The 27704-nt window shown below is 39.0% G+C and overlaps 2 protein-coding genes across 8 annotated transcripts in view; both read right to left on the bottom strand.

The window, feature by feature from the left end:
* The window catches only part of STK33 (serine/threonine kinase 33), a 258645-nt gene that overhangs the window by 4146 nt on the left and 226795 nt on the right, over positions 1–27704 (bottom strand). The window lies entirely within an intron of this gene.
* On the bottom strand, positions 5728–8678 carry LOC119538030 (40S ribosomal protein S9-like). Its single transcript, XM_037840727.1, has one exon. It carries the CDS (start codon positions 8587–8589, stop codon positions 8359–8361), a length of 231 nt encoding a protein of 76 aa, XP_037696655.1. The 5' UTR covers positions 8590–8678; the 3' UTR covers positions 5728–8358.

The raw sequence follows: 27704 nt of genomic DNA, 5'->3' as shown, positions 1-27704 counted from the left end.
TGGTTCATGAAGTGATTTCTAGTATTTGTACAGTTGATCATGGACATTGCCCACCATAGGATTCAGTTTTATACATTTCCATCTTTTGACCTCCAACTTTCCTTCTGGTGACATATATGACTCTAAGCTTCCCTTTTCCACCTCATTCACACACCATTCGGCGCTGTTAGTTATTCTCACATCTTGCTACCAACACCCCTGTTCATTTCCAAACATTTAAGTTCATCCTAATTGAACATTCTGCTCATACTAAGCAAGAGCATCTACATTTCTTCCACAAGGCAGGAGGGAGAGTCAAAGAAGGTAGAGAGGCAAAAGAAAGAGGAAACAAAAAAATGACAGCTAGGAAGCAGCAAAAGGAAAAATAACCTTAAATCAAAGTAGAATAAAGAATCAGACAATACCACCAATGTCAAGTGTCTAACATGCCTCCCCTATCCCCCCCTCTTATCTGCATTCACCTTGGTATATCACCTTTGTTACATTAAAGGAAGCATGATACAATGATTCTATTAGTTACAGTCTCTAGTTTATGCTGATTGCATCCCTCCCCCAATGCCTCCCCATTTTTAACACCTTACAAGGTTGACATTTGCTTGTTCTCCCTCGTAAAAGAACATATTTGTACATTTTATCACAATTGTTGAATACTCTAGATTTCACCAAGTTACACAGTCCCAGTCGTTATCTTTCCTCCTTTCTTGTGGTGTCTCACATGCTCCCCATCTTCCTCTCTCAACCGTATTCATAGTTACCTTTGTTCAGTGTACTTCCATTGTTGTGCTACCATCTCCCAAAATTGTGTTCCAAACCACACACTCCTGTCTTCTATCACCCTGTAGTGCTCCCTTTAGTATTTCCTGTAGGGCAGGTGTCTTGTTCACATAGTCTCTCATTGTCTGTTTGTCAGAAAATATTTTGAGCCCTCCCTCATATTTGAAGGACAGCTTTGCTGGATACAGGATTCTTGGTTGGTGGTTTTTCTCTTTCGGTATCTTAAATATATCACACCACTTCCTTCTTGCCTCCATGGTTTCTGCTGAGAAATCCACACATAGTCTTATTAAGCTGCCTTTGTATGTAACAGATCGCTTTTCTCTTGCTGCTTTCAGGATTCTCTCTTTGTCTTTGACATTTGATAATCTGGTTATTAAGTGTCTTGGTGTAGGCCTATTCAGATCTCTTCTCTTTGGAGTACACTGCGCTTCTTGGATCTGTAATTTTATGTCTTTCATAAGAGATGGGAAATTTTCATTAATTATTTCCTCTATTATTGCTTCTGCCCCCTTTCCCTTCTCTTCTCCTTCTGGGACACCAATGATACGTCCATTATTGTACTTTGTTTTATCTTTGAGTTCCCGGAGACGTTGCTCATATTTTTTCATTCTTTTCTCCATCTGCTCCTTTGTGTGTAGGCTTTCAGGTGTTTTGTTCTCCAGTTCCTGAGTGTTTTCTTCTGCCTCTTGAGATCTGCTGTTGTATGTTTCCATTGTGTCTTTCATCTCTTGTGTTGTGCCTGTCATTTCCATAGATTCTACTAGTAGGTTTTTTGAACTTTTGATTTCTGCCATATACATGTCCAGTGCTTCCTTTACAGCCTCTATCTCTTTTGCAATATATTCTCTAAACTTTTTGAATTGATTTAGCATTAGTTGTTTAAATTCCTGTATCTCAGTTGAAGTGTACGTTTGTTCCTTTGACTGGGCCATAACTTTGTTTTTCTTAATGTAGGTTGTAATTTTCTGTTGTCTAGGCATGGTTTCCTTGGTTATCCAAATCAGGTTTTCCCAGACCAGAACAGGCTCAGGTCCCAGAGGGAAGAAATATTCAGTATCTGGTTTCCCTGAGGGTGTGTCTTAGAAAATTGCTCCACCCTTTGATGCCTCAGGTCACTGTGCTTTTCTGCCCAGCAGGTGACGCCTGTTAGCCTATAATTCTTGACTGGTGTGAGGAGGTATGGCTGTGTTCCCCCAGGCTCTGGGGTCTGGTTCTGAATGGAAAGGGCCCCACCCCTTTCCTCCTAGAGAAGACAGACCCCTCAGGTGGAGGTCATTAGCATTTCAATGGTCTCGCTCTCTGCTTGTGGTGTCTCCACCCTTCCCAGAGTCACAGCCCTGGAAACTGAAAATGACTGGGGCTTTCTCCACTGAGCCAAAAAAGAAACAGATAGTCCCCTTCAGGCCGAGTCCAAGGCGACCCTCCGGCTCTCCCAGGTCAGTCGTCACCCCAAGCCTCTGTCTGTTTTTTGGGGCTGCGTACCTGTAGTGAGCAGTTCACACTCGCTACTTAAAACCCCAGTTGGAGCTCAGCTGAGCTATATTCACTTGCTGGGAGAGAGCTTCTCTGTGGCACCATGAGGCTTTGCAGCTCGGGCTATGGGGGAGGGGGTCTCCCGACCTGGTTCCGTAGGTTTTACTTACAGATTTTATGCTGTGTTCTCGGGCATTCCTCCCAATTCAGGTTGGTGTATGATGAATGGACGGTCTCGTTTGTCCCCCTACAGTTATTCTGGGTTATTTACTAGTTGTTTCTGGTTTTTTGTAGTTGTTCCAGGTGGACTACTTAGCTTCCACTCCTTTCTATGCCACCATCTTGCCCGAGTCCCTGATGAACTCAGTGATTTATTTTTGAAATAGATAGTACAGTCCCAGGATTTAACATTCATAATGTATAAAATCTCATCCCTGCCCCTTAGCTAACTCAGTTATGCCCCCATCCAATATACAACCAATATTATCAATTTACAGTGTACATTTCCAGAAATATTTTATGTATGCTTATTAGGATGAACCAAATGGAATTGGTTGTCATTTTTGGAGATCATAAAACAGCCCAATAACAGCAATTTCATATGGTTTAACCTAATTTTTCTATCAACACACTTTCTTCCTCCTTTTTTAATATACAGATGGTAGGTAGCCCATGATAAACAGGTTTTTACATCCAGATTTTTTTAACTAATGTTTATCTTGAAGATCATTCCATGTGAGTACATAAAAAGATTCCTCATTCTTTTTTCTGGTTGTGCGATATTCTCTGATCAGAATTTGCCATAAGTCCCTTCATGATGGACACTCAGATTGTTTCCAATCCCTTACTAGTTCAAATAATGCTGCCACAAATAATTTTATACTATGTCATTTTGCAGATATGTAAGTATATCTATAGGATATGTGTTTTAGAAGTGGAGCTCCTGAGTCAAAAGGCATACTTGAATTTGTAATTTGGAAGATATCACCATATTGTCCTCCACTGAGTTACACTAACTTATACCCCTAACATCAACATATGAAAGAGTCTATTTTCTTTTTTTTTTTTTTTGTCAATTGGTGTTTAATACATGTTAAAACAAATGCAGTCAACCATATTTTAATTCAGCTCCAAAATCAGCCTAAACCTGGCTATACTGAAATAAATCACAGTGTTTGTTCCTTCATTCTCTGGTATATCAATGGAGATCTACTTAACTTTATGCAAATGTTTATTGCAAATGTGTAAGAGGTTCTATGCGTATGTGTGTATCTCGTAAAATATTGTGTGTGTGCATGTGTAATACCTTGTAAAATACCATTTATCTTTGCTAATTCCCAACTGCATTATGTTAGGATGCATTGCTTCGGAATCAGAATAGTAAGAGTTTTCCTACAAGACTGAGTTGCCTCTCTAAAATAACCCCTTATTGAAACTGTTCTCTGATGCTAACAGAATGTGGATGCCTGTCATCAAGGTGCCGTTAGGCTGAGCTACAGCTTTCTTCACGAAGAGCCAACCACCTCATCTCTTTGGAACATAACGGGCTGTGGCAAATTCTAGCTTCCAGGCTTTTCTCGAGGAACATGAACAAATTTTAATATTTTAGGGATTTCTTTCTTAAGTTATAGATTATCTAAGTTTTTGGGTGTTTCTTTTTCTTCTCTCATAGATGGTAGGGTTCCTCAGGGACCTATGCTGTCACTGATACAATTTTACAGTTTTGTAAGTAATAGGACAGAGAAATGAAAAGTGAAATTGCCAAAGCTACAGGAATCACTAGGATCTTCCAGGTCATGAAAGGCAAACAGAACATGATGAGCTCCCAAAGCTTGTACAAAGGGGGAGAAAGATGACATAGAAGTTTCAATATTCAGCTCTAGAAGGAAAGATGTGAAATTATCATTAGACTGCTAACCATCCATTATCAATCCAGGAGAGGATCCAAAAATCATTGTAGATGGCTCTCTGAAGATACCGTACTTCATGCATGGTATCTTGCATGGTGATCAAGAAAACCTAAGTATCATCAGAAAGCATCTCACAAAGCAAAGAAAAAAATTCTTCTATCCTTATGGTGAATTCATACCTGAGCCAACATTGCAACCAGTTTGAACACATATAAAGGCCCCAAAGAAGGTTTACAGACAGCTACTAATATGATTAAGGGATGGAGGTTTCTTTATATGAGAGATCTTCAGTCTAAAAAAGAATAAGAAGACATATAATCAAAATCTATAAAATGATGAAGGAGACATATTTTAGCACTCCAGAGCTAGATGGCATCTCTAGTGCTACAGTTACAGGATGGTTACACCAGGGGCTGCTCCAAGCAGCATTTCAATTGTTCTTCATCCTTGATAGAGATTTAATATTTGGGACATTTCAAGAATAGTCAGTCCTACTGCAAGCAAAATGATGGAAAAGATGACCTCTCAAGGTTTCCTACAGTCCCAACTTTTTGTAATTTAGTATCCTTGACCTGATTTCTCCAGGTCATGTTATTAATTTTGAAAAGGGGGCTCCATCTGTGCAAGTGGAGATATATAACAAGAAAATTGGGCTACATATTTCATTATTCACTGGCATAACTTAAACCTGATGAACTCACCTGGTGATAATGGATGCAAAACCTGCAAGCTCTAGGCATTTCACTGCAAGTTAATACCAGTCCATGATTACTAGAAACTGTTACCAATTCTCTGAACTTTGAGTAAAATACATGCTATTTAAGTAAAGTGGTTTATCACCATAGCAACCACTTCTAGAGTCAAATTATAGGCCTGCATAAGGTCCAAGTGACAGAACATTCTGATACGTTTTCTGCTATAGTTTTGCTCTCAATGGTAACCCACCTTCTCTAACATTCCTGTGCATTCAGAAGGAAGGAGGAAGGGAAAGAAAGGCAAAGGGGAAAAAGAGAAATCAATTTCCAAATACTTGGATTCCTTTTATAAGGTTACTCAACATGAAGAACTGGAATGAGAATAAAATCTAATCTGCAAGTTAGAGAAAGAGGTAGATATCTTTCTTTTCTTTGTCATTAAGGTATAAATTTACAAAAAGTCAAATATACAAATCTCAAGTGTACAGTATAATGGGTTCTGACAAATACATAGACCTGTATAACCAACACTGCAATCAAGAAATAGAGTAATTCCGCAGAAAGTTCCCTCGTGCCACATTTCAGTCAATCCCCTATCATTTTGGGTCCATAAATGTTCTGATATTTTTCAACAGACATTAATTTTGCTTTTTCTAAAGTTTTATATAAATGAAATCATATAGTATGCACTCTTGCGCCTGGCTTCTTTTGTTTAATATGTTTCTAAATTGAAATTTTGATTGCGATAACTAGATTCACACACTATTGCACCATGTGTTTTTTTTTTTTTTTTTTTTTTTTTTTTTTTTTTTTTTTTTGTTTTTGGTGTTCTTTTTTATTTTTATTATTAGTATGATTAATTTTTTGGAGTAATGAAAATGTTCTAAAATTGATTGTGGTGATGAATGCACAATTATATGTTGATACTGTGAGCCTTTGATTGTGTACTTTGTATGCATTATATGGTGTAAGAATATATATCAATAAAATTGCATTAAAAAATAGAAGATCAAAGGCAGAGAAGGTCCAGCCAGGCCTTTCAGAGACTTAAATGTGTCCAAGTTGTGGGTGTGGCCTTCTAGGTGAGGAAACACCGGTATCCTGGCTGTGTCTGGGGTATTTACAGGTTTTTGTTATGTGACAAGAATAAGAAGACTTTGAAGTGTGCTCTGGTGAAACTGAGGACCCTGAGAGGACTGAGTGGGGGCAGCCAGCTCTTTGCAGGAAAACTTCACAAATACCAAAATTTCAGGTGTCTTCTGAGGCAGTGAAAGGCTCAAAATTCCTCAGCCCCCTCCCCTGAGACTAATTTTAAAATGAGGAAGCCCAGCGCAAAATGCACCATTGATACTCTCTCCTTGCCTGTTGCCTCAGCTGCAGATGTCCCAGCCCTCAGACCTAATTGCTTGTTTTTTTTTGTTTTTTTTGTGTTTTTTTTTAAGATTTTAAAATAAGTATATTTATATCTTTATTGGGAAAAGGTTCAAGTCATACATTTGTTATGGAGAATTAGCTTCTAAATATTACCTTGTCTTATCAAAGCTGTTTTTCAAATGGTATTTATTATTAAAATGGAGAAACATTTTGCAGTTTTATTCCTTAATATCATGCATGTTACACTTAAGTTTTAGAATTGTTTCAACAAATTTAATATTGTATAAATAAGATCATTCTTTGCTCCCTTATTATTTTGTAAATAATAACTGAATGTTCATGACAAAGCTGTGCCTGTGAGTATATTAATTTTATTCTCTATTCTTTATCATCCTACTTCATAAGGTCTTTGATTCAACAGTTTTTCCATTGAGTTTTTGTAATTTACTGTTAAAATTACACCAACCAAAAGAAAACAGAAATTTGGCTTGTTTCCAAATTGTGTACCTTTTTCTCTCATTTCAAATATTATATGATAATACTGATGGAGCAAAATGTCCTGAACTTTGCTTTAATAAATCAGCTTCTCTATTGGTCCACATTATTTTAAGGGAAAAGATTGAAAATTTATATTTTATAGCTATAGTAATATTGATCTATGCATTTCAATATGGCTTCCTGTTACATTAGAGTTCTATTGGGAATGGTTTCTTTTACTAAAAGGTTTACATTTCCTGATGAATGAATTTTTCTTTGATTTACTGTCACAGTGACAAACATCAACAAGGCTTCTTGATGCCAAACATTTGGATATTAATGCAACTGAATTGTACTTATTGTTCACTTATATTTTTGGAAATTTTATGAGCTGATATCTTTAGAGTTTTTCATGGATCTTTATAATTAGCATTTTTCTATTTTTTTTTTTTTTTGCTATTTTTGTATGGTTTTCATATCACACAAAATAGGTTGTGAAAATTTCCTATAGCTTTTTTTAATCTCAAAGTCATTTGAAATGCCACTGCTTTCACTGTTTCTAAGAGGATGGGCTCTCTCCTCTGTTCTGTCATCCCTGGCCTGGCTGCTATGGACAAGTGCCCCTTCTCTTCAGACCCTTCCCCTCTACACACAGACTCTTTCTTACTGAACAGCAGGCTTAGACCTTCCCCGGGCATCTGGTATACCTGCCGCCTGTGCCACAATGTGCCTGGGTCTTCACGTGAGTCTGGCTCCCTCCCCTCTTTCAAGAGCAGCTTAAATGTCATCTCCACATGGGACCTTCACTCATGACACTGATGAGAACAGACCTGCATCCTCCTTACCCATTATACTTCAAGTAATTAATCAAACATATAGTGGATATAGAAAATTGATAAGTAAATAGACATATAGATTATATATAGAGATAGAGAATAAAGAGAAAGATAGGCAGACTGACAGGGGGAGGAGGGTTGGGGGGGAATGAATAGACAGACATGTACATATGAGAGTATAAATCTACATATTTGGGAATATACACTCATTTAACATATTTTTCATCTGGTATGTGTTTGCATGTTTATTATTGGCTTACCCAACTGAATTCAGATGCTAAGGAAGCAAAAATTCTGCCTTTATGGCATTGACTTAAAACCACCATTTATAAGATAGTATATAGGTATATCTATGTGTGTGTATCTGTTTCTATACACATATGTGTGTATATGAATATAAATATATATGCATATACAGTTGTATGTTTTCCTAACTATATGACAGAATAATTTATGAAAGAATAAATGAATGAAAACAGCTGATAAAGATTAAAAGGTCGACCCAAGGATGTGGAGGGGAGGTTGTCAAAGTAGAGTGAAGGGGATGAAGCCCCAGACATTCTCTCCTCTGGGCTCCAGACACTTAGAACCATCTGTCAGGGTCATCCATGGACCCTCGGTCCTCAGCGGTTGAATAGGTGAAATTTTTATCTTCAGGACATTCAGCTTACTTTGCTTTGTGTGGCAGACCAAATAGAGCACGTACAAAAGTTCAATTATTTCTGGTTTCGTGAGAAAATTCGTAGTGTTCTCGCTAAGGCTGAGTTCATGGGGCATGTTCCTCTGTGGCTCATAAACCAAATTTGAATTCAAAGTTCACAGAAGACCTTCAAACAGCCGCCGCGGGTCCTTCTCGTCCAGCGTCAGCAGCTCCCGGGCAGCCTTGCGGATCTTAGCCAGCGTAAACTTGACCCTCCAGACCTTGCGTTTGTTCCGGAGCCCGTACTCTCTGATCAGCTTCAGCTCTTGGTCGAGGCGGGACTTCTCGAAGGGTCTCCGCGGGGTCACATAGGTTTTCCGACAAACCCAGCTCCGGGACACGGGCATATTGGCGCCGCTTACACGTCCGCACCTCCGCGAAGGGCCAGACGACAGAAAAAGCTAATTGCTGGTTTAAGATTGACTTCTCCAGCTGAGCCCTTGGTGAGTTTTATGGGTCATTAAGTGACTACACAAAGTTATACACTAGACCAGGGCCTGGGCATCAGAGATACGCCTCCAGGCCTCTGGGACCACCTTCCTGCCCTGTGTCTCACTGCTGGCTAAGGAGACAGAACCACCCAAAATTTTAATGGATAAGAAGCCTGTCCAGGAACCTCCCAAGGCTCTGCTGCTCAGCCTCTGTCAGACCACTCCACTCTTTTTCTAATGATACCCTGGTGAAAGCAGCACATAAGTCTCCCAGCACTAAAATCTTTTCCCGTCAAATTTGGCTTCAATCTTTGTAAAATGGAAATTTGTTTGGGCATCAAGAGGCTTGTGAACTATTCCCCAGTTGTGTGCAGAAGCAACATTTTCTCAGAAACAGGGCTCAGAAAGTCATTCCTTATGCCACACTGGCCACTTCTCAGGAGGGGCCAGTCACAGAAGAGGCAAGAGAAGAGGATGCCAGGTGTTGCTACATGAGCAGTGATATATGTTGAACAGTTAAAAGGAAGTAGTTGTGGCTTTGGCAATCACAGGTCATGTTCTTGGACCTCAGCTTCTTCCAGGTGAAAACCATCCCTGAGACTGCAGGCCACATCAGTCAGGGAAGGCTGAGGTTCTAAGGCATGCAAACCATCCATGGGGAGACCAAAGTGTGCCCAGAGCCCTCCTTGCCAGGAAGGAAGCATCTTCCTCAGGGGAACTAGAGGGGATGAAGCCTACAGGTGGGTAGCCTCTCTGTTCTTCCAGCTGTTACAAGACAACTTGGGAAGGTCAGCAGACCCTGGTTCTTCTGTGTGTGTGGACCACCTTTGGACCTTGATCAGATACTCCAACCACAAAGACAATCCTGAGACATGACTGTATGTCTGCTTGTCCATGGCTGGTGTCTGGACCCTCTTCCAGATACAGGCTCCAGGTTTCCCTCCAGGTTGGTCAGTGAATTCGCCCCTAGGATGTGGGCACTTCTGCTCACTCAGGGCGCTAAGGACGCAGCTTCCTCCCGCAGGATCCTGTCCTCAGAGGACTCAGGGGTTCGCAGGGTCCAGGGGCTCCGGTGGGAAGCGGCCGACCCCTTCCACACCGAAACCCAACACCACCGGGCACCATGTGTTTTTGATATTCATCTATATAATAGCAACTCATCCCCCTTTTATAGCCAAATAGAATTCCATTGTAAGGACATACCACAATTTGTTTATTCCTTCTTCTATTAATGGACATTGTGTTGTTTCCAATTTTGGGCTGCTATAGAGTTGCTGTAAATATCTTCTGCACATCTTTTTGTGAACTTACATTTGGGATTGCTGGGTAAATGGTGAGTGAATCTTTAACTTTAGAAGTAAATGCCAAACTGATTTCCAATTCCTCATTCCCACCACCAAAGAAAGAAAATTGCAGCTGCTCCATATCTTTGCCAATATTTGTACTTGCCAATCTTTAAACAAATTGGCTATTCAAGAATACGTGTAGTGAGATCTCACTGTGGATTTAATTTGCATTTTCCTGATGACTAATGATGTTGAGCACTTCTTCATTTCCTTAATGACAAGTTATATATCTTCCTATATGAAGTTCCTGTTCAAGTCTTATGCCCTCTTTAAAAATTGGGTTTTTGCCTTATTATTACTGAGTTGTAGGAATTGTTTATATAGTCTGGATACAAGTCCTTTGCTAGATATATTTATTATAAATACTTTTTCATTGTCTGTGGCTTGCCTATTCATGTTCATATTAAGCTTTTAATAAGCAAATGCATTTAATTTTGAAGTTCATTTTATCTGTTTTTTTAGTGTTTTCTGGATTCTAAGAAATCTCTGGATACCCATGGTTGGCAGATATTCTCCTAGGATCTTTATAGTTTAGCTTTATCAGGTAAACTAACATTTTTTCCATATAGATACCCTGTTATTCCAGCATCATTTATTGAAAGGATTATCTTTTCCCAGTTGCATTGCTTTGAAATCTTTGTGCAAAATCAATTGACCATATACGTGTAGATCTATTTCTAGACTCTTTATTTGATTTCATTAACCTTGTTGTCGTCCTTATTACAATACCACTTGTCTTGATTACTGTAGTTATATAGTTCAGGCTGTACAAGTTCTTCAACTTTTTCTTTTTCAGGTTATTTTGGCTCTTTTATGACTTTTGTGTCTCCAAATAAATTTTAGATTAATCTTGTCAATTTATATAGAAAAATCCTAGCATTCTAGAATTTTAATTGAGTTGCTTTGAAGTTATAAATCAATTTTGGGAGAACTTACATCTTAACAGTTCAAAATCTTCTAATCCATGGACCCAGTATATCGCTTCATTTATTTCAAGCTTCTTTAAATTCGGCAGTTTTGTGATTTTCAGAATAAGGATTTTACACATATTTTCTTAAAGTACATCATTAATTATTTTGTTTTATGACGCCATTTAGAGTGATATTAAAATTTTTTGTTTTCAATTGTTCATTGCCAGTATATAAAAATACAATTGTTTTTTGTATACTGATCTTGCATCTTGAAAAGCTGTTAAAGTCACTCATTAGAACTAGTAGCTTTTGTAGATTCCTTGGGATTTTTTATGTATACATTTGCGACATCTGCAAATAAAGACAGTTTTATTGTTCCTTTCCAATCTATATAATTATATTACTTTTAATTGCCTGTTGCATTAGCTAGGACCTCCAGTACAATGTTAAAGAGAAACAGTAAGAGAGTATACCCTTGTCTTTCTCCATCCTCATTTGGAAAGCATTTAATAGTTCAGCATTAAGAACAATATTAGCTTTAGTTTTTTCTCATGTTTGAGTGTCGAATTTCATCACATGCTTTTTTCAAAATTATTGAAATAATTACATGGTTTTTCTCCTTTATCTGTTAATATATTACATTGGTTGATTTTTGGATGTTAATCCAAATGTGCATTCCTGAAAGTTACTGCACTTGATCATGATGCTTTATCCTTTTTAAATATTTCTGGATTCAGTTTGCTAATATCAAGTTGTGGATTTCTGTGTCTATATTTATGAGAAATATTGGTTAATAATTTTCTTTTCTTGTAATATACTCATCATGTTTTGGTATTAAGGTTATGCTTGCCTTATATGAAATGGGAAATATTCTCAAGATTTATGTAAACGTTCTTCTTATTTCTTCCTAAAACATCTGGAAGAATTAACCAGTGAAATAAGCTGGGACTGAATTTTTCTTTATAGGAAAGTTTTACAGATTCAATTTAAAAAATAAATATAGAACTATTCAGATTTTTCTTATTTTTGTGTCTGTTTTGTTATTTTTTGAAGGAATTTGAAGATTTGTGCATACTTTTCAATTCATTGGCATTAAGTTGTTTAGAATATTCCTTTATCTTTTTAAAAATCATTTCCTTCCTTGCATTTTTTGGTTGGGAGGAATAATTAATTTGTTCTTTTTCTAGTTTATTGAGGTGAAAGCTCAGATCACTAATTTGTATTATTATTGCTATTGTTTTAAACAGTTAATATTATTTGATACTTACCCACTTATTTACTCTTACCCATGCTCTTCATTCCTTCCTGTAGTTTAGCACCTTTCATGTGGGTTTATTTTCTTTCACATGGAAGAATTTCCTTTAGAATTTCTTGTAGGGCAGGTCTTCTGGTACCAAGTTCTTTCATCTTTCACATACCTGAAAGCACCTTTAAAAGAACGTCTTTTTCTAGACATAGAATTCTAGGCTGTTGGGTATTTTTTCCCCCTGTTTAGCACTTTAATGATGTCATTCCATTGTCTTCTGGATTCCATTATTTCTGTTGATATGCCAAATATTACTCCTTGGAAGGTCATGTGTTTCTTTTTCTCTGGATATTTTTTCAATTCTGGTCTCTGGGTGTTTTTTCAATTTTCTCTTTCTGGTCTGAGTAATCAGAGGACAGAGTTCAGAACAACCACAGCCACCAGAAAATAATGAAGGAATCCTTGAGAGTAGAGAGCTGGAGAGGTGCAAATCTGTTTTTTCTGTAGCATACTATATAATTTAACTTGTATGGTCAGTTTACTCAAATACTATAATTACATGGAACCTTGAATAGGGAATGAGATCTGGTTATTTGTACAGGTTAGCGAAATTTGGGCAGAGACTAAAAAGTACTTGAAATGCCCCCTTGAGGGAATGGGGGGAAATGTAGAAATATTAAACTTTTCCACCTGGGGAATTCCTGATATTTTCCTAAGCATTGGGGACTATGCTGTTGCATCTGGCCTCTCCTATGACCAAAAAAGAGGCACAATGCTTAGTTGGCCTCTTTGGATTTTGGAGACAACATATTCCTCATTTGGGTGTGCTACTCCGGCCCACTTACTGAGTGACCAGAAAAGTTTCTAGTTTTGAGGGGGGACCAGAACAAGATAAGGCTCTGTGACAGCTCCAGGCTGCTGTGCAAGCTGTTTTGCCACTTGGACCATATGATCCAGCTGACCCAATGGTGCTGGAAGTGTCAGTGGCAAATAGAGATGCTGTTTGGAGCCTCTGGCAGGCTCCTATAGGAGAATCACAATGCAGTCCCTTAGGATTTTGGAGAAAAGCTTTACCATGCTCTGCAGATAACTACTCTCCATTCGAGAAACAGCTGTTGGCTTGCTACTGGGCCTTAGTAGAGACAGAACGCTTAACCATGGGCCACCAAGTTACCATGAGACCTGAGTTACCTATCATGAACTGGGTGTTGTTTGACCCACCAAGCCATAATGTTGGGAGTGCACAGCAGCACTCCATCATAAAATGGAAATGGTATATACGAGATAGAGCTCAAGTGCGTCCTGAAGATACAAGTTAGTTACATGAGGAAGTGGCCCAAATGCCCATGGCCCCTACTCCTTCCACCTTACCTTCTCTTTCCCAGCCCATAGCTATGGTATCTTGGGGAGTTCCTTACAATCAGTTGACTGAGGAAGAGAAAACTCGGGCCTGGTTTACAGATGGTTCTGCACGATATGCAGGCACCACCCAAAAGTGGACAGCTGCAGCACTGCAGCCCCTTTCTGGGATGTCCCTGAAGGACAGTGGTGAGGGGAAATCCTCCCAGTGGGCAGAACTTCGAGCACTGAACCTGGTTGTTCACTTTGCTTGGAAGGAGAACTGGCCAGAGGTGCATTTGTATAGTGATTCATGGGCTCTTACTAATGGTTTGGCTGGATGGTCAGGGACTTGGAAGGAACATGATTGGAAGATTGATGACAAAGAAGTCTGGGGAAGGGGTATGTGGATAGACCTTTCTGAATGGGCAAAAAAACATGAAGATATGTGTGTCCCATGTGAATGCTCACCAGAGGGTGACTTCAGCAGAAGAAGATTTTAATAACCAAGTGGATAGAATGACCTGTTTGGTGGATACCAATCAGCCTCTTTCCCCAGCAACTCCTGTCACTGCCCAATGGGCTCATGAACAAAGTGGTCATGGTGGTAGGGATGGAGGTTATGCATGAGCTCAGCAACATGGACTTTCACTTACCAAGGCTGATCTGGCCACAGCCACTGCTGAGTGCCCAATCTGCCAGCAGCAGAGACCCACACTCAGTCCCCGATATGGCATCATTCCCCGAGGTGATCAGCCTGCTACCTGGTGGCAGGTTGATTACATTGGACCGCTTCCATCATGGAAGGGGCAGCAATTTGTTCTTACTGGAATAGACACACTCTGGATATGGGTTTGCCTTCCCTGCACGACATGCTTCTGCTAAAACTACCATCTGTGGACTTACAGAATGCCTTAAACACCATCATGGTATTCCACGCAGCATTGCTTCTGACCAAGGAACCCACTTCACAGCAAATGAAGTGAGGGAATGGGCACATGCTCATGGAATTCTCTGGTCTTACCACGTTCCCCATCATCCAGAGGCAGCTGGGTTGATAGAACGGTGGAATGGCCTGTTGAAGACTCAATTATGGCGCCAACTAGGTGGCAATACCTTGCAAGGCTGGGGCAGTGTTCTCCAGGAGGCTATGTATGCTCTGAATCAGCATCCACTCTGTGGGGCTGTTTCTCCCATAGCCAGGATTCATGGGTCCAGGAATCAAGGGGTGGAAACAAGAGTGGCACCACTCACTATCACTCCTAGTGATCCACTAGGCAAATTTTTGCTTCCTGTCCCTGCAAACTTAAGTTCTGCTGGTCTACAACTCTTTGTTCCAAGAGGAGGAGTGCTTCCACCAGGAAATACAACAATAATCCCACTGAACTGGAAGTTAAGACTGCCACCTGGCCACTTTGGGTTTCTTATGCCTCTGAATCAACAGGCAAGGAAGGGGATTACTGTACTGGCTGGGGTGATTGATCCTGACTATCAAGGGGAATTAGCACTGCAACTACACAATGGAAGTAAAGAAGAGTTTTCCTGGAATACAGGAGATCCCCTAGGGCATCTGTTAATACTACCATGCCCTGTGATTAAAGTCAATGGAAAACTGCAACAACCCAATCCAGGCAGGACTACCAATGGCCAAGAAACTTCAGGAATGAAGGTTTGGGTCACCCCACCAGGCAAAGAACCACGGCCAGCTGAAGTTCTTGCTGAGGGTAAAGGGAACATGGAATGGGTAGTGGAAGAACGTAATGATAAATATGAACTATGGCCACGTGACCAGTTACAGAAACGAGAACTATGATGGCATGAATATTTCCTCCTTGTTTTGTTATGAGTATGTTTGTATTTGTCTGTAAAGGAAATATCTTTGCTTTCTTCTCTGTCTTATCCCCTTATCATATGGCATAAGCTGTACTGTTCATTTTGCTGTATTTAAGCTAAAGGAAATCAATTTTAAGAGTTAATGTCACCCAAGGACTTGCACCCTATTCTGGAAAGATTTAGTGTGTTTCCAGTTGTAGGCTGCACAGTGGAGTATTGTTAGGTGAAATATATGTCTTTTATTGTTCTCTACTTAGAGATAAAGTATGGTTTTAGGTGATGTGTATAACTGCCAAGTTGACAAGGGACTGTGATGGTTAGGTTCATGTGTCAACTTGGCCAGGTGATGGTACCCAGCTGTCTGGTCAAGCAAGCACTGGCCTAACCATTGCTGTGAGGATGTTTGTGGCTGGTTAATAAACCAACAGGCTGGTTTATTAAATCATCAGTCAATTGGCTGCAGCTGTGACTGATGACTCAATGAAGGGCATGTCTTCCACAATGAGAGAATGCGGTTGGCTGGATTTAATCCAATCAATCAGTTGAAGACTTTCAAGCAAGAGAGACAGAGGACCTTCACTTCTTCTTTGGCTGACCAGTGAAGCATTTCCTGAGGAGTTCATCGAAGTTGCCAGTTCGTTTCCTGAGGAGTTCATTGAACAAGTTCGTCAAAGATCCCAGTTCATTTCCTGAGGAGTTCGTCAAAGTTGCTCGTTCGTTTCCTGAGGAGTTCATCAAACATCTTCATTTGAGTTGCCAGTTTGCTGACTGCCCTTTGGAATTTGGACTCGTGCATACCCACAGTTGCGCGAGTCACTTTTATAAATCTTATATTCATAGATATCTCTCATTGATTCTGTTTCCCTAGAGAACCCTAACTAATACAAAAGAGTAAACCTGCAGATCAATAAAAATTATCCAATCTGAAGAACAGATATAAAAAATATTGAAAACAATGAAGTCTTGGGGTTAAAAGGTCTCAGAAAAAAAAAACAAGAAAAAAATAGTGCCTGAAAATTTCCCAAATTTGACAAAAGACATAACTTTACAGATTTCTGAAGCTCAAAAACACACCAAGGAAGCCAAATATGAAGAAAAACATGCCTAGGAATAAAATTGTAAATGGCTGAAAACCAAAGATAAAAAGAAAATCTCAAAAGTATCCAAAGAAAAGTGGCACATTTCCTCCAGGGAAAGAGCATTAAAAATCACCACTAACTCATCAGAAAAACCATAAGCCACACAGCAGTCGATCAACATCTTTAAAATGTGGACAGAAGAAAACTGTCAACTCAGAATTCTATAATTGGGGAAAAAAAAGCTTTCAAAAATTAAGGGAAAATAAAGTCATTTTCAGATAAAAGAAAACTAGGAGAATTTGTCACCAGCAGACCTGCAATACAACAAATGCCAAAAGGAAGCTTATTTTCCTCTTAATTTCTTGAAAATATATAAGACTGTTTAAAATATATAAGACTGTATAATTTTATATACACTGATTTTGGGGTTTCATAATTATATAGATGTAATAATATGAATATTATGGTGTAAACGCAGGGTAAGGGATGAATGAACTACCATATTTGAAATCAAAGTAATATTTGTATCTCAACCCAATGGGTTCGTGCCCCCTAAAGAAAGAATATACACAGCCTACACACACAGTTATGTCCCTCACAAGACCTGAGCAAAAGCCAGACTGGGGAGGACAGGGAAATTATTTGAAAGCATGCACTAATATATACCTTCATCAGTGAGAGTCTGGAGTCTCTTGTATGGAAATAGGAACAAAAGGTCCCTTTTAGAATAAAAGCCTTGTTTATAGGAGCCAATCAGCAAATGGCATCACAAACAGATTTAGCTCAAGGAAGAACATGTTGAATTCACATTAATACAATCAATTATTTGTACCTGTATTAGTCAGCTATTGTTGCAGTTATGCCACTGTGTTTGGAAGATCCTTAAGACTATTTCAGGTTTAATGATTTGCTTGACCCAGCACATAGATGTACAGACTCATGACTATGATTTATTATAGTGAAAAGACGTGTTCTGGTTTGCTAAAGCTGCTTAATGCAAAATACCAGAAACTGATTGGCTTTTACAATGGGGATTTATTAGGTTGCATATTTACAGTTCTAAGGCCAAGAAAATGTCCAAATTAAGGCATCAAGAGGTAGATACCTTCTCTGAGGAGAGTTTCAATAGCATCTGGGGTTCCTCTGTCACATGGAAAGGCACATGGTGACATCTGCTAGTCCTTCTTTTCTTTAATTTTGGTTTCAAAATGGGCTTTTTCTCTCTCAGCCTCTCAGTCTGTGTTGGCTCTCTTAAGGACTCCAGTAAACTAATTAAGACCCATCTGGAATGGGCGGGATCACATCTCCATGGAAATAATATAATCAAAAGGTCCCACCCACAATAGGTCTGCCCCCATAATATTGGATTAAAAGAACATGGCTTAAGTGATGCTTTAGAACATGCTAAAAACCCACTTAAGCAGGAAGCACCCAGGCTTCAATATGAACATGTTACCTCAAACTGTTTGACTGAAACTTCACAATTAAGTGACATTTCCAAATGGATTCCTTATCACAGATTTCTTTAGATAAAAAAAAAAATTATAATGGGACTCCACGGGACAAGATCTTATCGAGAAACTGAGAAATCTTAGCCAGAGGCTCACTGCTCAGGCTCATAACAGATGTTAAACTCCTCATCTTTTGGCTACATAGGAGGTGTGTCACCCTGAGATAGTGAAAGAGAGCAAGAAAGACCTATTTTGCAACCAATGACGCTGATTTTTAGATTATTTATTTTAAATTCCTGTAAAAATTAGCCTTTTTATAGAAAAATGTGTGTATAAAATTTATGTGTTCTATTTAATTGTGATCCTTTTTTGACTTGTAAATGGGTTCTTGTACTTTTCACAATAAATTTTTTTTGGAAATTTGAAAAAAAAAAAAAGAACATGGGTTTCCTGGGGGTACATAATAGATTCAAACCAGCACAGGATGCAAAGCACAATCAATAAAAAGGAAAAGGAGCATGAAGAGAAGTCTAGGGAAAACCAGGTAAAAGCTTCCAAATGTCTTCTCCCAGTGGAATCACACAGGACATGTTTAATTCCCCCAGTGTTCTGTTTTGCTAATGCTGCTGTTATGCAAAATACCAGAAATGGATTGGTTTTATAAAGGGGGTTTATTTGGTTATATAGTTACAGTCTTAATGCCATATGTCCAAAGTAAGGCATCAATAATCGGGTACCATCACTGGAGGATGGCCAATGGCGTCCGGAAAACCTCTGTTAGCTGGGAAGGCACGTGGCTGGCGTCTGCTCTGGAGTTCTGGTTTCAAAAGGGCTTTCTCCCAGGACATTCCTCTCTAGGCTGCCGCTTTTCAAAAATGTCACTCTTAGTTGCTCTTGGGGCATTTGTCCTCTCTTAGCTTCTCTGGCGCAAAAGTCTGCTTTCAAAGGCTGTCTCCAAAATGTCTCTGTAAGCTGCAGCTCCTCTCTCAGCTCTTGTGCATTCTTCAGTGTCCCTTTTGGCTGTAGCTTCTGGGAAGCTTTTGGAAATTCAGTTTTTGGAAGCCCAGAATTTTCCAAACCATCAGTTTCTTTTTTCTTTGAACCCAAGAGTTCAGTTCTAAGTTTATCTCTCTACTCTCACATTTTACTATAAGCTGAAAGGAGAAGCCAGGCCACACTTTAAATATTTAGTGTAGAAATCTCTTCAGCTAAGTATCCCAGCTTGTCGTTTTCAAATTCTGCCTTCCACCCAACAACAGGACTCAATTTTGCCAAATTCTCTGCCACTTTAAAGCAAGGATCGCCTTCCTTCCAGTTTGCAATAACACATTCATCATATCTGTTTAAGGCCTCATCGGAAGTATCTTTAGAGTCCATATTTCTGCAGTCTCTTCAAAGCAGTCTAGGACTTTTCTATCAAGCTTCTCACAATTCTTCTGGAATCTTCCCTTTATTCATTTAAAAAGCTGTTCCAATAAGTTTGGTATCTGCAAACTCAGCAGCACCCCACTTCTCTGGTACCAAAATCTGTTCTGATTTGCTAATGCTGCCGGAATGCAAAATAACAGAAATGGATTGGCTTTTATAAAGGGGGTTTATTTGGTTATAAAGTTACAGTCTTAAGGCCATAAACTGTCCAAGGTAAGGCATCAACAATTGGGTACCTTCACTGAAGGATGGCCACTGGCATCCGGAAAACCTGTTAGCTTGGAAGGCACGTGGTTGGTGTCTGCTTGCTCCCAGGTTGCGTTTCAAAATGGCATTCTCCAAAATGTCAGTTTCAGCCTTCAACAGCTGTCTTCAAAATGTCTCTTTAAGCTGCAGCTCCTCTTCAAAACATCACTCTCAACTGCTCTTCAAAATGTCACTCACAGCTGCTCTGAGCTCCTTCTGTCTGTAAACTCTTTATATGGCTCCAGTGATTTAATTCAGACCCACCTGAATGGGTGGGATAACACCTCCATGGAAATTATCCAATCAAAGGTCTTGCCCATAGTTGATTGTGTCACATCTCCACAGAAATACTCAATCAATAGGTTCCAACCTAATCAACACTAATATGTCTGCTCCCATAAGATTGCATTAAAGAATATGGCTTTTTCTGGGGGACATAATAAATACAAACCAGCACACCCAGCAATGAATTATGACAGCAAGTGTGAAATGTTGCCAACAGGGAATCTTATTAGACTGAGGGTCCAGAGCTGTTAATGGGATCTGGTCAAATAGCTAGCCTCTGCCTAGCATGAACCCAAATTTCAAACTCCCAAAAGGAAAGCAGATATTCAGTATAAACCAAATTATTCGTACAGTTTAAGAACAATGAGGCACTATTATCAATTAATGGTAGGAAGTCTCCTGTAAACTAAGTTTCCAGATGCTAACCAATGACCAACACTGCAAGCAGGACTTTTCAAGGATAGCAGTTTAGATTTATGTTAACTTTTTCTGCACAGCTACATGACAACCAACCACAAAAATCTCACTAACAACCACAACAAACATTTTTCTCAGCCACATGGCCTAGACTTCAGACTCTGGAATGAATTCAGATATGCTACAAAAACCTTCACAACTCATGTTCCTTGGTCTGAGCTCTAAATTTGATTCTATTGGTCTATATGTCTGCTCTTGCATCAGTACCATGCTGTTTTGATTACTGTGGCTCTGTAATAAGTTTTAGGATTGGAAAGTGTGAATACTCAAACTTCATTCTTCTTTTTCAAGATGCCCTTGTCTATTTGGGGCCCATTACACTTCCATATAAATTTGACGTTTGTCTTTCCATCTCTGCAAAGAAGGTTGTTAGAATTTTGATTGGGATTGTGTTGAATCTTAAACAGCTTTGGATATCTTACCAATATTTAGTCTTCCAATCTACAAACACAGAATGTCCTTCTATTTATTTACGTCTTCTTTGATTTTTTTTGGCAATGTTTTGTAGTTTGCTGTGTAGAAGTCCTTTACATTCTTGGTTACATTTATTCCTAGATATTGATTTTTTATTTGCTACTATAAATGGAATTTTTTTCTTGAGTTTTTCTTTTGATTGTTCATTGCTTGTGTATAGAAACATTACTGATTTTTGGGTGTTGATCTTCTACCCTACCACTTTTCTGAATTCATTTATTAGCTCTAGGAGTTCTGCTGTGGAATTTTCCAGATTTTCTGTATATAAGATCATGTCATCTGCAAATAGGGAAAGCTTTATATCTTCCTTTCAAATTTGGATGTCTTTTTTTTTTTCTTGCCTAATTACTCTGGCAAGAATTTCCAGTAAAAAGCTGAATAGCAGTGGTGACAGGGAGTATCCTTGTCGTATTCTTGATTTTAGATGGAAAGCTTTCAGTCTTTCACCAATAAGTAAGATGTTAGCTGTGGGTTTTTCATTTATGGCCTTTATCATCTTAAGGAAGTTTCCTTCTATTCCTGGTATTCTAAGTCATTTTATCAAGAAGGGGTGCCTGGACTTTGCCAAATGCCTTTCATGCATCAATTTAGATGATTGTGTGTGTGTTCTTCCCCCTTCTTTCTGTTGTGGTGTATTAGATTAATTGATTTTTTAAATGTTGAATCACCCTTACATACCAGGGATAAATCCCACTTGATCATGGTGTATAATTCTTTTTATGTGTTGTTGGATCCTGTTTACTAGTATTTTTTTAAAGCATTTCTGTATCAAATTTCATAACAGATGTTGATCTATAATTTTCTTTTCCTGTGATATCTTTATCTGGCTTTGGTAAAGAGGGTGATGTTGGCCTTACAGAATGAGTTAGGGACTGTTCCATCCTCTTCAATATTTTGGAAGAGTCTGAGCAGGAAGAGTGCTAATTCTTCCTGGAATTTTTGGTATACTCACCAGTGAAGCCATCTGGTCCTGGGTTTTTTTTTGTTGAAAGGTTTTTGATTACTGATTCAATCTCTTTACTAGTAATTGGTTTGTTGAGATATTCTATTTCTTCTGTGGTTAGTGTAGGTAGTTTGTGTGTTACTAAGAATTTGTCCATTTCATCTAGGTTATCTAATCTATTGGCGTAAAGTTGTTCATAGTATCTTCAATAGTCTTTTTAATTTCACCAATGTGTTAGCTCTCAAAAGTGAGTCTTGGCTTAATGCGCACTAGAGTCAAAAGTGACACTGGGATTTTGAGAAGAGAAAAAGTTTATTTTGCAAAGGCTACCTCGCGGAGACAGGAGGACAGCTCCTCCAATCTGTCTCCCCAAATTAGAGAAATGTTCAGTGTTTTATAGCATTCAAACAAAGGCAGGCAGGGTGAGATGATGAGGTTAGAGATAGTCTAATCTCTGAGTATGCACAGATTAATTACATTGTGTGCTGATATGAAGCTGTTATGTACCCCAGAAAAGGCCATGTTCTTTTAAGCCACTCCTGTGTGTGTAGACCTATTGTGGGAGGACCTTTTGGCTAGGTTATTTCAGTTGAGATGTGACCCACCCCATTCAAGGTGGGTCTATTCAAGGTGGGTCTTAATCCTTTTACTGGAGTCCTTTATGATAGGATAAAGGACACAGAAAAAGCCCAGAGAGAGCTCAGGGAGAAACACCCAGAGAGTTTAGAGAAAAAGCCCCTAGAAGAGTTGAGAGAATCACTGAAGCCAGAAGCTGAAAGCAATGAAACCAGAGAGAAGGACCAGCAGACACCCGCCATTTGCCTTCTATGTGACAGACGTGTCCCAGATGCTGGCAGCCTTTCTTTAGAGATGGTATCATCCTATTTATACCCTAATTTGGACATCTGCATGGCCTTAGAACCACAAAATTGTTAGTTAATAAATACCCATTGTAAAAACCAACCCATTTCTGGTACATTGCATTCCAGCAGCTTTAGCAAACCAAAACACATGTTTAGTGCATTTGAAGTTTAGATTTAGGCTACTGCACATGTCAGGTGTGGGCCAACTCTGTTCAGAAGTGGCTTGAGCAGTTCTGGGCTGACTCAATGTTAACACTTCATTAATAAACAATGAGAGGCTACATGCAGAAGTATCAGACTTCAAGGTTGATAAATAAGGGGATACATGCTGGGCCAGTCAGAAATTATCTCGTTACTGTCCAATTACAGGGTAAAGATTATGCAGTTATCAAATATAGTATCATCATCAAAGAAACAAGTCATCTAGGTTACAATTCAGTAAGTTACAACAGTTTCAGATAATTGCTTCTGGCTGCATCACAATGTATCAGAAAGTTAGAAAGCATTTAGATAAAGATTCATTAACTATATAATTGTTTGTTAGCTCTCAGTTACATTGGTAGTAATGTCTCCCTTTTCATTTCTGATTTTCCTTATTTGCATCCTATTTTTTTCTTTGTCAGTCTAGCTGAAGGTTTGTCAATTTTATTGATCTTTCTAAAAAGCCAACTTTTGACTTTGTTGATTCTCTTTTAATGTTTTTATTTGTTCTCTATTTCTTTATCTCTGCTCTTTGTTATTTCCTCCCTTCTGCACACCTTGGGTTTAGCTTGCTCTTCTTTTTCTAGTTCTCCCAGTTTTGAGGTTAGGTTTCTGAACTGAAGTCTTTCTTCTTTTTTAATATAAGCATTTGGAGCTATAAATTCCCCTCTCAGCACTGCCTTTGCAGCATCCCATAAGTTTTGGTACATTGTATTTTCATTTTCATTTGCCATGATATTTCCTAATTTCACTTGTGATATCCTCTTTAACCCACTGGATGTTTAAGAGTATGTTGTTTAATTTCCACATATTTGTGAAATTTCCATTTCTCCTGCTATTTGATTTCTAGCTTCATTTCACTATGGTTGGAGAAGATATATTGCATTATTTCAATATTTTTTAATTTATTAAGACTTGTTTTGTGACCTAATATATGGTATTCTTGGAGAATGGCCCATGTTCACTGAGAAGAACATGTATTCTGTTGCTGTTGGGTGAAGTGTTCTATACATGTCTGTTAGGTCTAGTTGGTTTAGAGTATTGTTCAAGTCTTGTATCTCCATATTGATCTTCTGTCTTGATGTTCTATCCATTATAGAAAGTGGTGTATTAAAGTCTCCTACTATTAACGTAGAACCATTTATTTCTCCCTCAAATCTGTCCATATTTGCTAAATATACTTTGCTGTTAGATGTATAAAAATTTATAATTGTTACATCTTTTTATTGAATTGATCCCTTTATCACTATATAATGACCATCTTTGTCCCTCGAAACTGTTTTAGACTTACAGTCTTATTTTATCTGATATTAGTATAGACATCCCAATTCTCTTTTGGTTATTACTTGCATGGTACGTATTTCTTTTCCATCTTTTCACTTTCAACCTACTTGTATCTTTGAATTTAAGGTGATTCTCTTGCAGACTGCCCATAGTTAGGTCATCCTTTTTTATTCATTCTGCCAATCTCTGTCTTTTGACAGGAGAGTTTAATACATGTTGAAAGTTACTTCTGATAATGCAGGATTCTCTTCTGCCATTTTGCTATTTAGCCTTTTAAGTCATACCTTTTTTATCCCACAATTCTTCCATTGTATGCTGGTCTAGTTTGCTAATGCTGCTGGAATGCAAAACACCAGAGATGGATTGGCTTTTATAAAAGGGGGTTTATTTGGTTACAAAATTACAGTCTTAAGGCCAAAAAGTGTCCAAGGTCAGCAATTGGGTACCTTCACTGGAGGATGGCCAGTGGTGTCCGGAAAACCTCTGTTAGCTGGGAAGGCACATGGCTGGTGCCTGCTCCAGAGTTCTGGTTTCAAGAGGGCTTTCTCCCAGGACGTTCCTCTCTAGGCTGCAGTTCCTCAAAAATGTCACTCTTAGTTGCACTTGGGATATTTGTCCTCTCTCAGTTCTCCGGAGCAAGAGTCTGCTTTCAACGGCCGTCTTCAAACTGTCTATCATCTGCAGCTCCTGTCCTTTCTTCAAAGTGTCCCTCTTGGCTGTAGCAAGCTCGCTCCTTCTGTCTGAGCTTATGTACTGCTCCAGTAATCAAGGCCCACGAAGAATGTGTGGGGACACGCCACCATGGAAATTATCTCATCAGAGTTATCACTTACAGTTTGGTGGGTCACATCTCTATGGAAACACCTAAAGGATTCCAATCCAATCAGCACTAAAATGTCTGCCCCACAAGATTGCATCAAAGAATACGACTTCTTCTGGGGGACACAACACATTCAGACTGGCACATATGCTTACTGTTATATTTTTCATAAATCTTCCTTGTGGTTAGCATGGGGTTAAAATTTAACATCCTAGATATATAACAATCATACTTGGCTTGATACCAGCTTGACTTCAGTAGCATACACATACTTTTCCTATACCCCTCTGTCTTCTCACTTTTTTGGGTACTTGTTCCCACTTATATCTTTGTGCATTGTATGTCCAAAACCATAGAATTATCATTATTTTTTTTAATGCATTTGCATTTTAGTACCTGTAGGAAGTAAGAACTGGAGTCAAATACCAAACAATTCAATACAATAATACTGCCACTTATAATTACCCAAATGGTTACCTTTACTGGAGACATTTCTTTGTGCTGCTTTGAACAACTGTCTAGTGTCTTTTCCTTTCAGTTTGAAGAACATCCTTCGGCATTGCTTGTAGGGTAGGTATAGTGGTGAAGTACTCCTTCAGCTTTGGTTTTCTGGGAATGTCTGAATCTCCCCCTCATTTTTGAAAGAAAGTCTTGCTGGATATCAAATTCTTGGTGGACAGATCTTTTTCTTTCATCACTTTAAGTATTTCAACCAACTGCCTTCTTGCCTCGATGGTTTCTGATGAGAAACTGGCACTCAATCTAATTGGCACTCTCTTGTACATAACATGTTGGTTTTCACTTGCTGCTTTCAGAACTGTCTCCTTGCCTTTTGCATTTAATAGTGTGATCAATATATGATGGGGTGTATTTTTTCTTCATGTTTATCCTATTTGGTGTTCTCTGGGCTTCATGGATGTGCCTTTTCACATCTTTTGTTAGGTTTGGGAAGCTCACTGTCATTACTTCTTTGAATATTCCTTCTGCCTCTTTCTCTTCTCCTTCTGGGACTCCCATAATGCATATACTGGTATTCTTGATGGTGTCCCAGAAATGTCTTAGGCTATTTTCGCTTTTTATAATTCTTTTTTCTTTCTGTTCCTCAGCCTGACTTGTTGCAATTTTGTTGTCCATGAGTTCACTGTTTCTTTCATCTGCCAGGTCCAATCCACTGTTAAAACCCTCCTGGGAATTTTTCATTTCAGTTATGGTGGTCTTCAATTTCAGTAGTTCTGTTTGGTTCCTTTTAAAAATTTCTACTCTTTACTAAGATTCTCATATTACTCATTCATTGTTCCCCTGATGTCCTTTAGTTCTTTCTCTGTACTTTTGCTCATCTCCATGAGCATTTTTAAGATCATTTTTAAAAAAGTCTTTGTATGGTGTGTACACATTCTGGTCTTCTCCATTGGTGTTTTCTGGATCTTTATCTTCTTCCTTTGGATGGATCATCTATTTCCTGTTTTTTTGTTTGTCTTGTATTCTTTTGTTGAACACTGCACACTTCAATATTTTAAAATGTTAACTCTGGGACTTATTCATTGAGGTGTCTCTTTAATAATTTTGTTACAGCTGGTGATAAGGGAGATTTTCTTGAGTGTCAGTCCTCAAGAAGGTCTTCCCAGAGCAAATGTAATATGCAGGGTCCTCCCTATTTTCTCTGGGTCTGTGTCTTGTCCTGGGCTCATGCTTGTTAGTTGTTTTGGAGTTCCCCAGTTTTCAGGAGTTTAAATGACCCCTGTATTTCCCATGAGACAGACCTCCTTCTCCTGGGTGTTTCAAGAAGGCAAGCTTTTGCCCCAGACTGTCTGCCATAGTTTCTTACATTCCTGTTGTTGTCTTAAACTGCTTTCACCTGGAGAGCATGGTGGGTGGGGGAGCAGGTGCATGCTGCAAAGGACTTTCCCAAATTGTCTTAACCATCTGCAACAGAGCCAGGGACCCACAAAGGGGGCACAGACTGGATCCAAGGTGCCCTGAGTGGGGAACCAGAAGGGCAGCAGGAACTTCTTCCACAGCTCCTCAAAGTTAAGTTTTTATTACCCGGCCAGCAAACACAGCCCTTCAACCAACTGTCCTCCATAGTCCTGAGGAAGCATAGCTTCTATAAGTCTCCTCCACTGCTGCCTTTGTCCGGGGCGAGTTGGAACAATGGCTGCCCTCAAAGCTGGGCCCTCAGCCATCTGAAGTCGCTAATCAAAAGCCTTGATCAGTGATTGGCCATGCACACCCCTGGTCTTGGGGAAGAGGATTTTTATGTCCCTTTCTATCACCAGCAAGCTAGCTAGGGACTCGACCCCACGGTGGCCTGCCATAAGCGTGAGGGATGGGCACCAGTAACCACTGCACAGAGAGAGCTATTTACTAGTCTTTACTGTAATTTATCAGCCTCTTCCTCCCCACTCTTTCCTGGATGCTGCAGTGTTCTACTGGCCTCCAGAGTTTCAAAATAGTTGTTTCAGACAGTTTCTGTATGTTTAATAGTTATTCTGGTGAAACGACTGAATTTTAGCGCTTCCTGAACTATCTTCCCACAATCCCCTGCTGTTGGAGTTAAACTCTTGGGTTTAACTGATACAGTAAATCAAGAACCCATTGAAGGGAACTTAAAGGTTTGCTAATAACACAAACATTATCTAAACATTTATTTGGCACGTAAAAAAAAAAGATATACATAAGAGAACATTTCTATCGTCAAAGAGCAGTACTACCTAAAACAGGCCAAATGGTGGAAATTTTTTTAAAAAAAGGACATTGCCAAGTGCCAACTATCTGAAAACAAGTTGGAAAAAGTATGGTGTGATAC

This window comes from Choloepus didactylus, chromosome 6 (assembly GCF_015220235.1).
Source record: "Choloepus didactylus isolate mChoDid1 chromosome 6, mChoDid1.pri, whole genome shotgun sequence".
Classification (NCBI taxonomy): Eukaryota; Metazoa; Chordata; class Mammalia; order Pilosa; family Megalonychidae; genus Choloepus; species Choloepus didactylus.
Note: the sequence above shows the minus strand (reverse complement) of the source record. Positions and strands in the feature narration are given on the sequence as shown.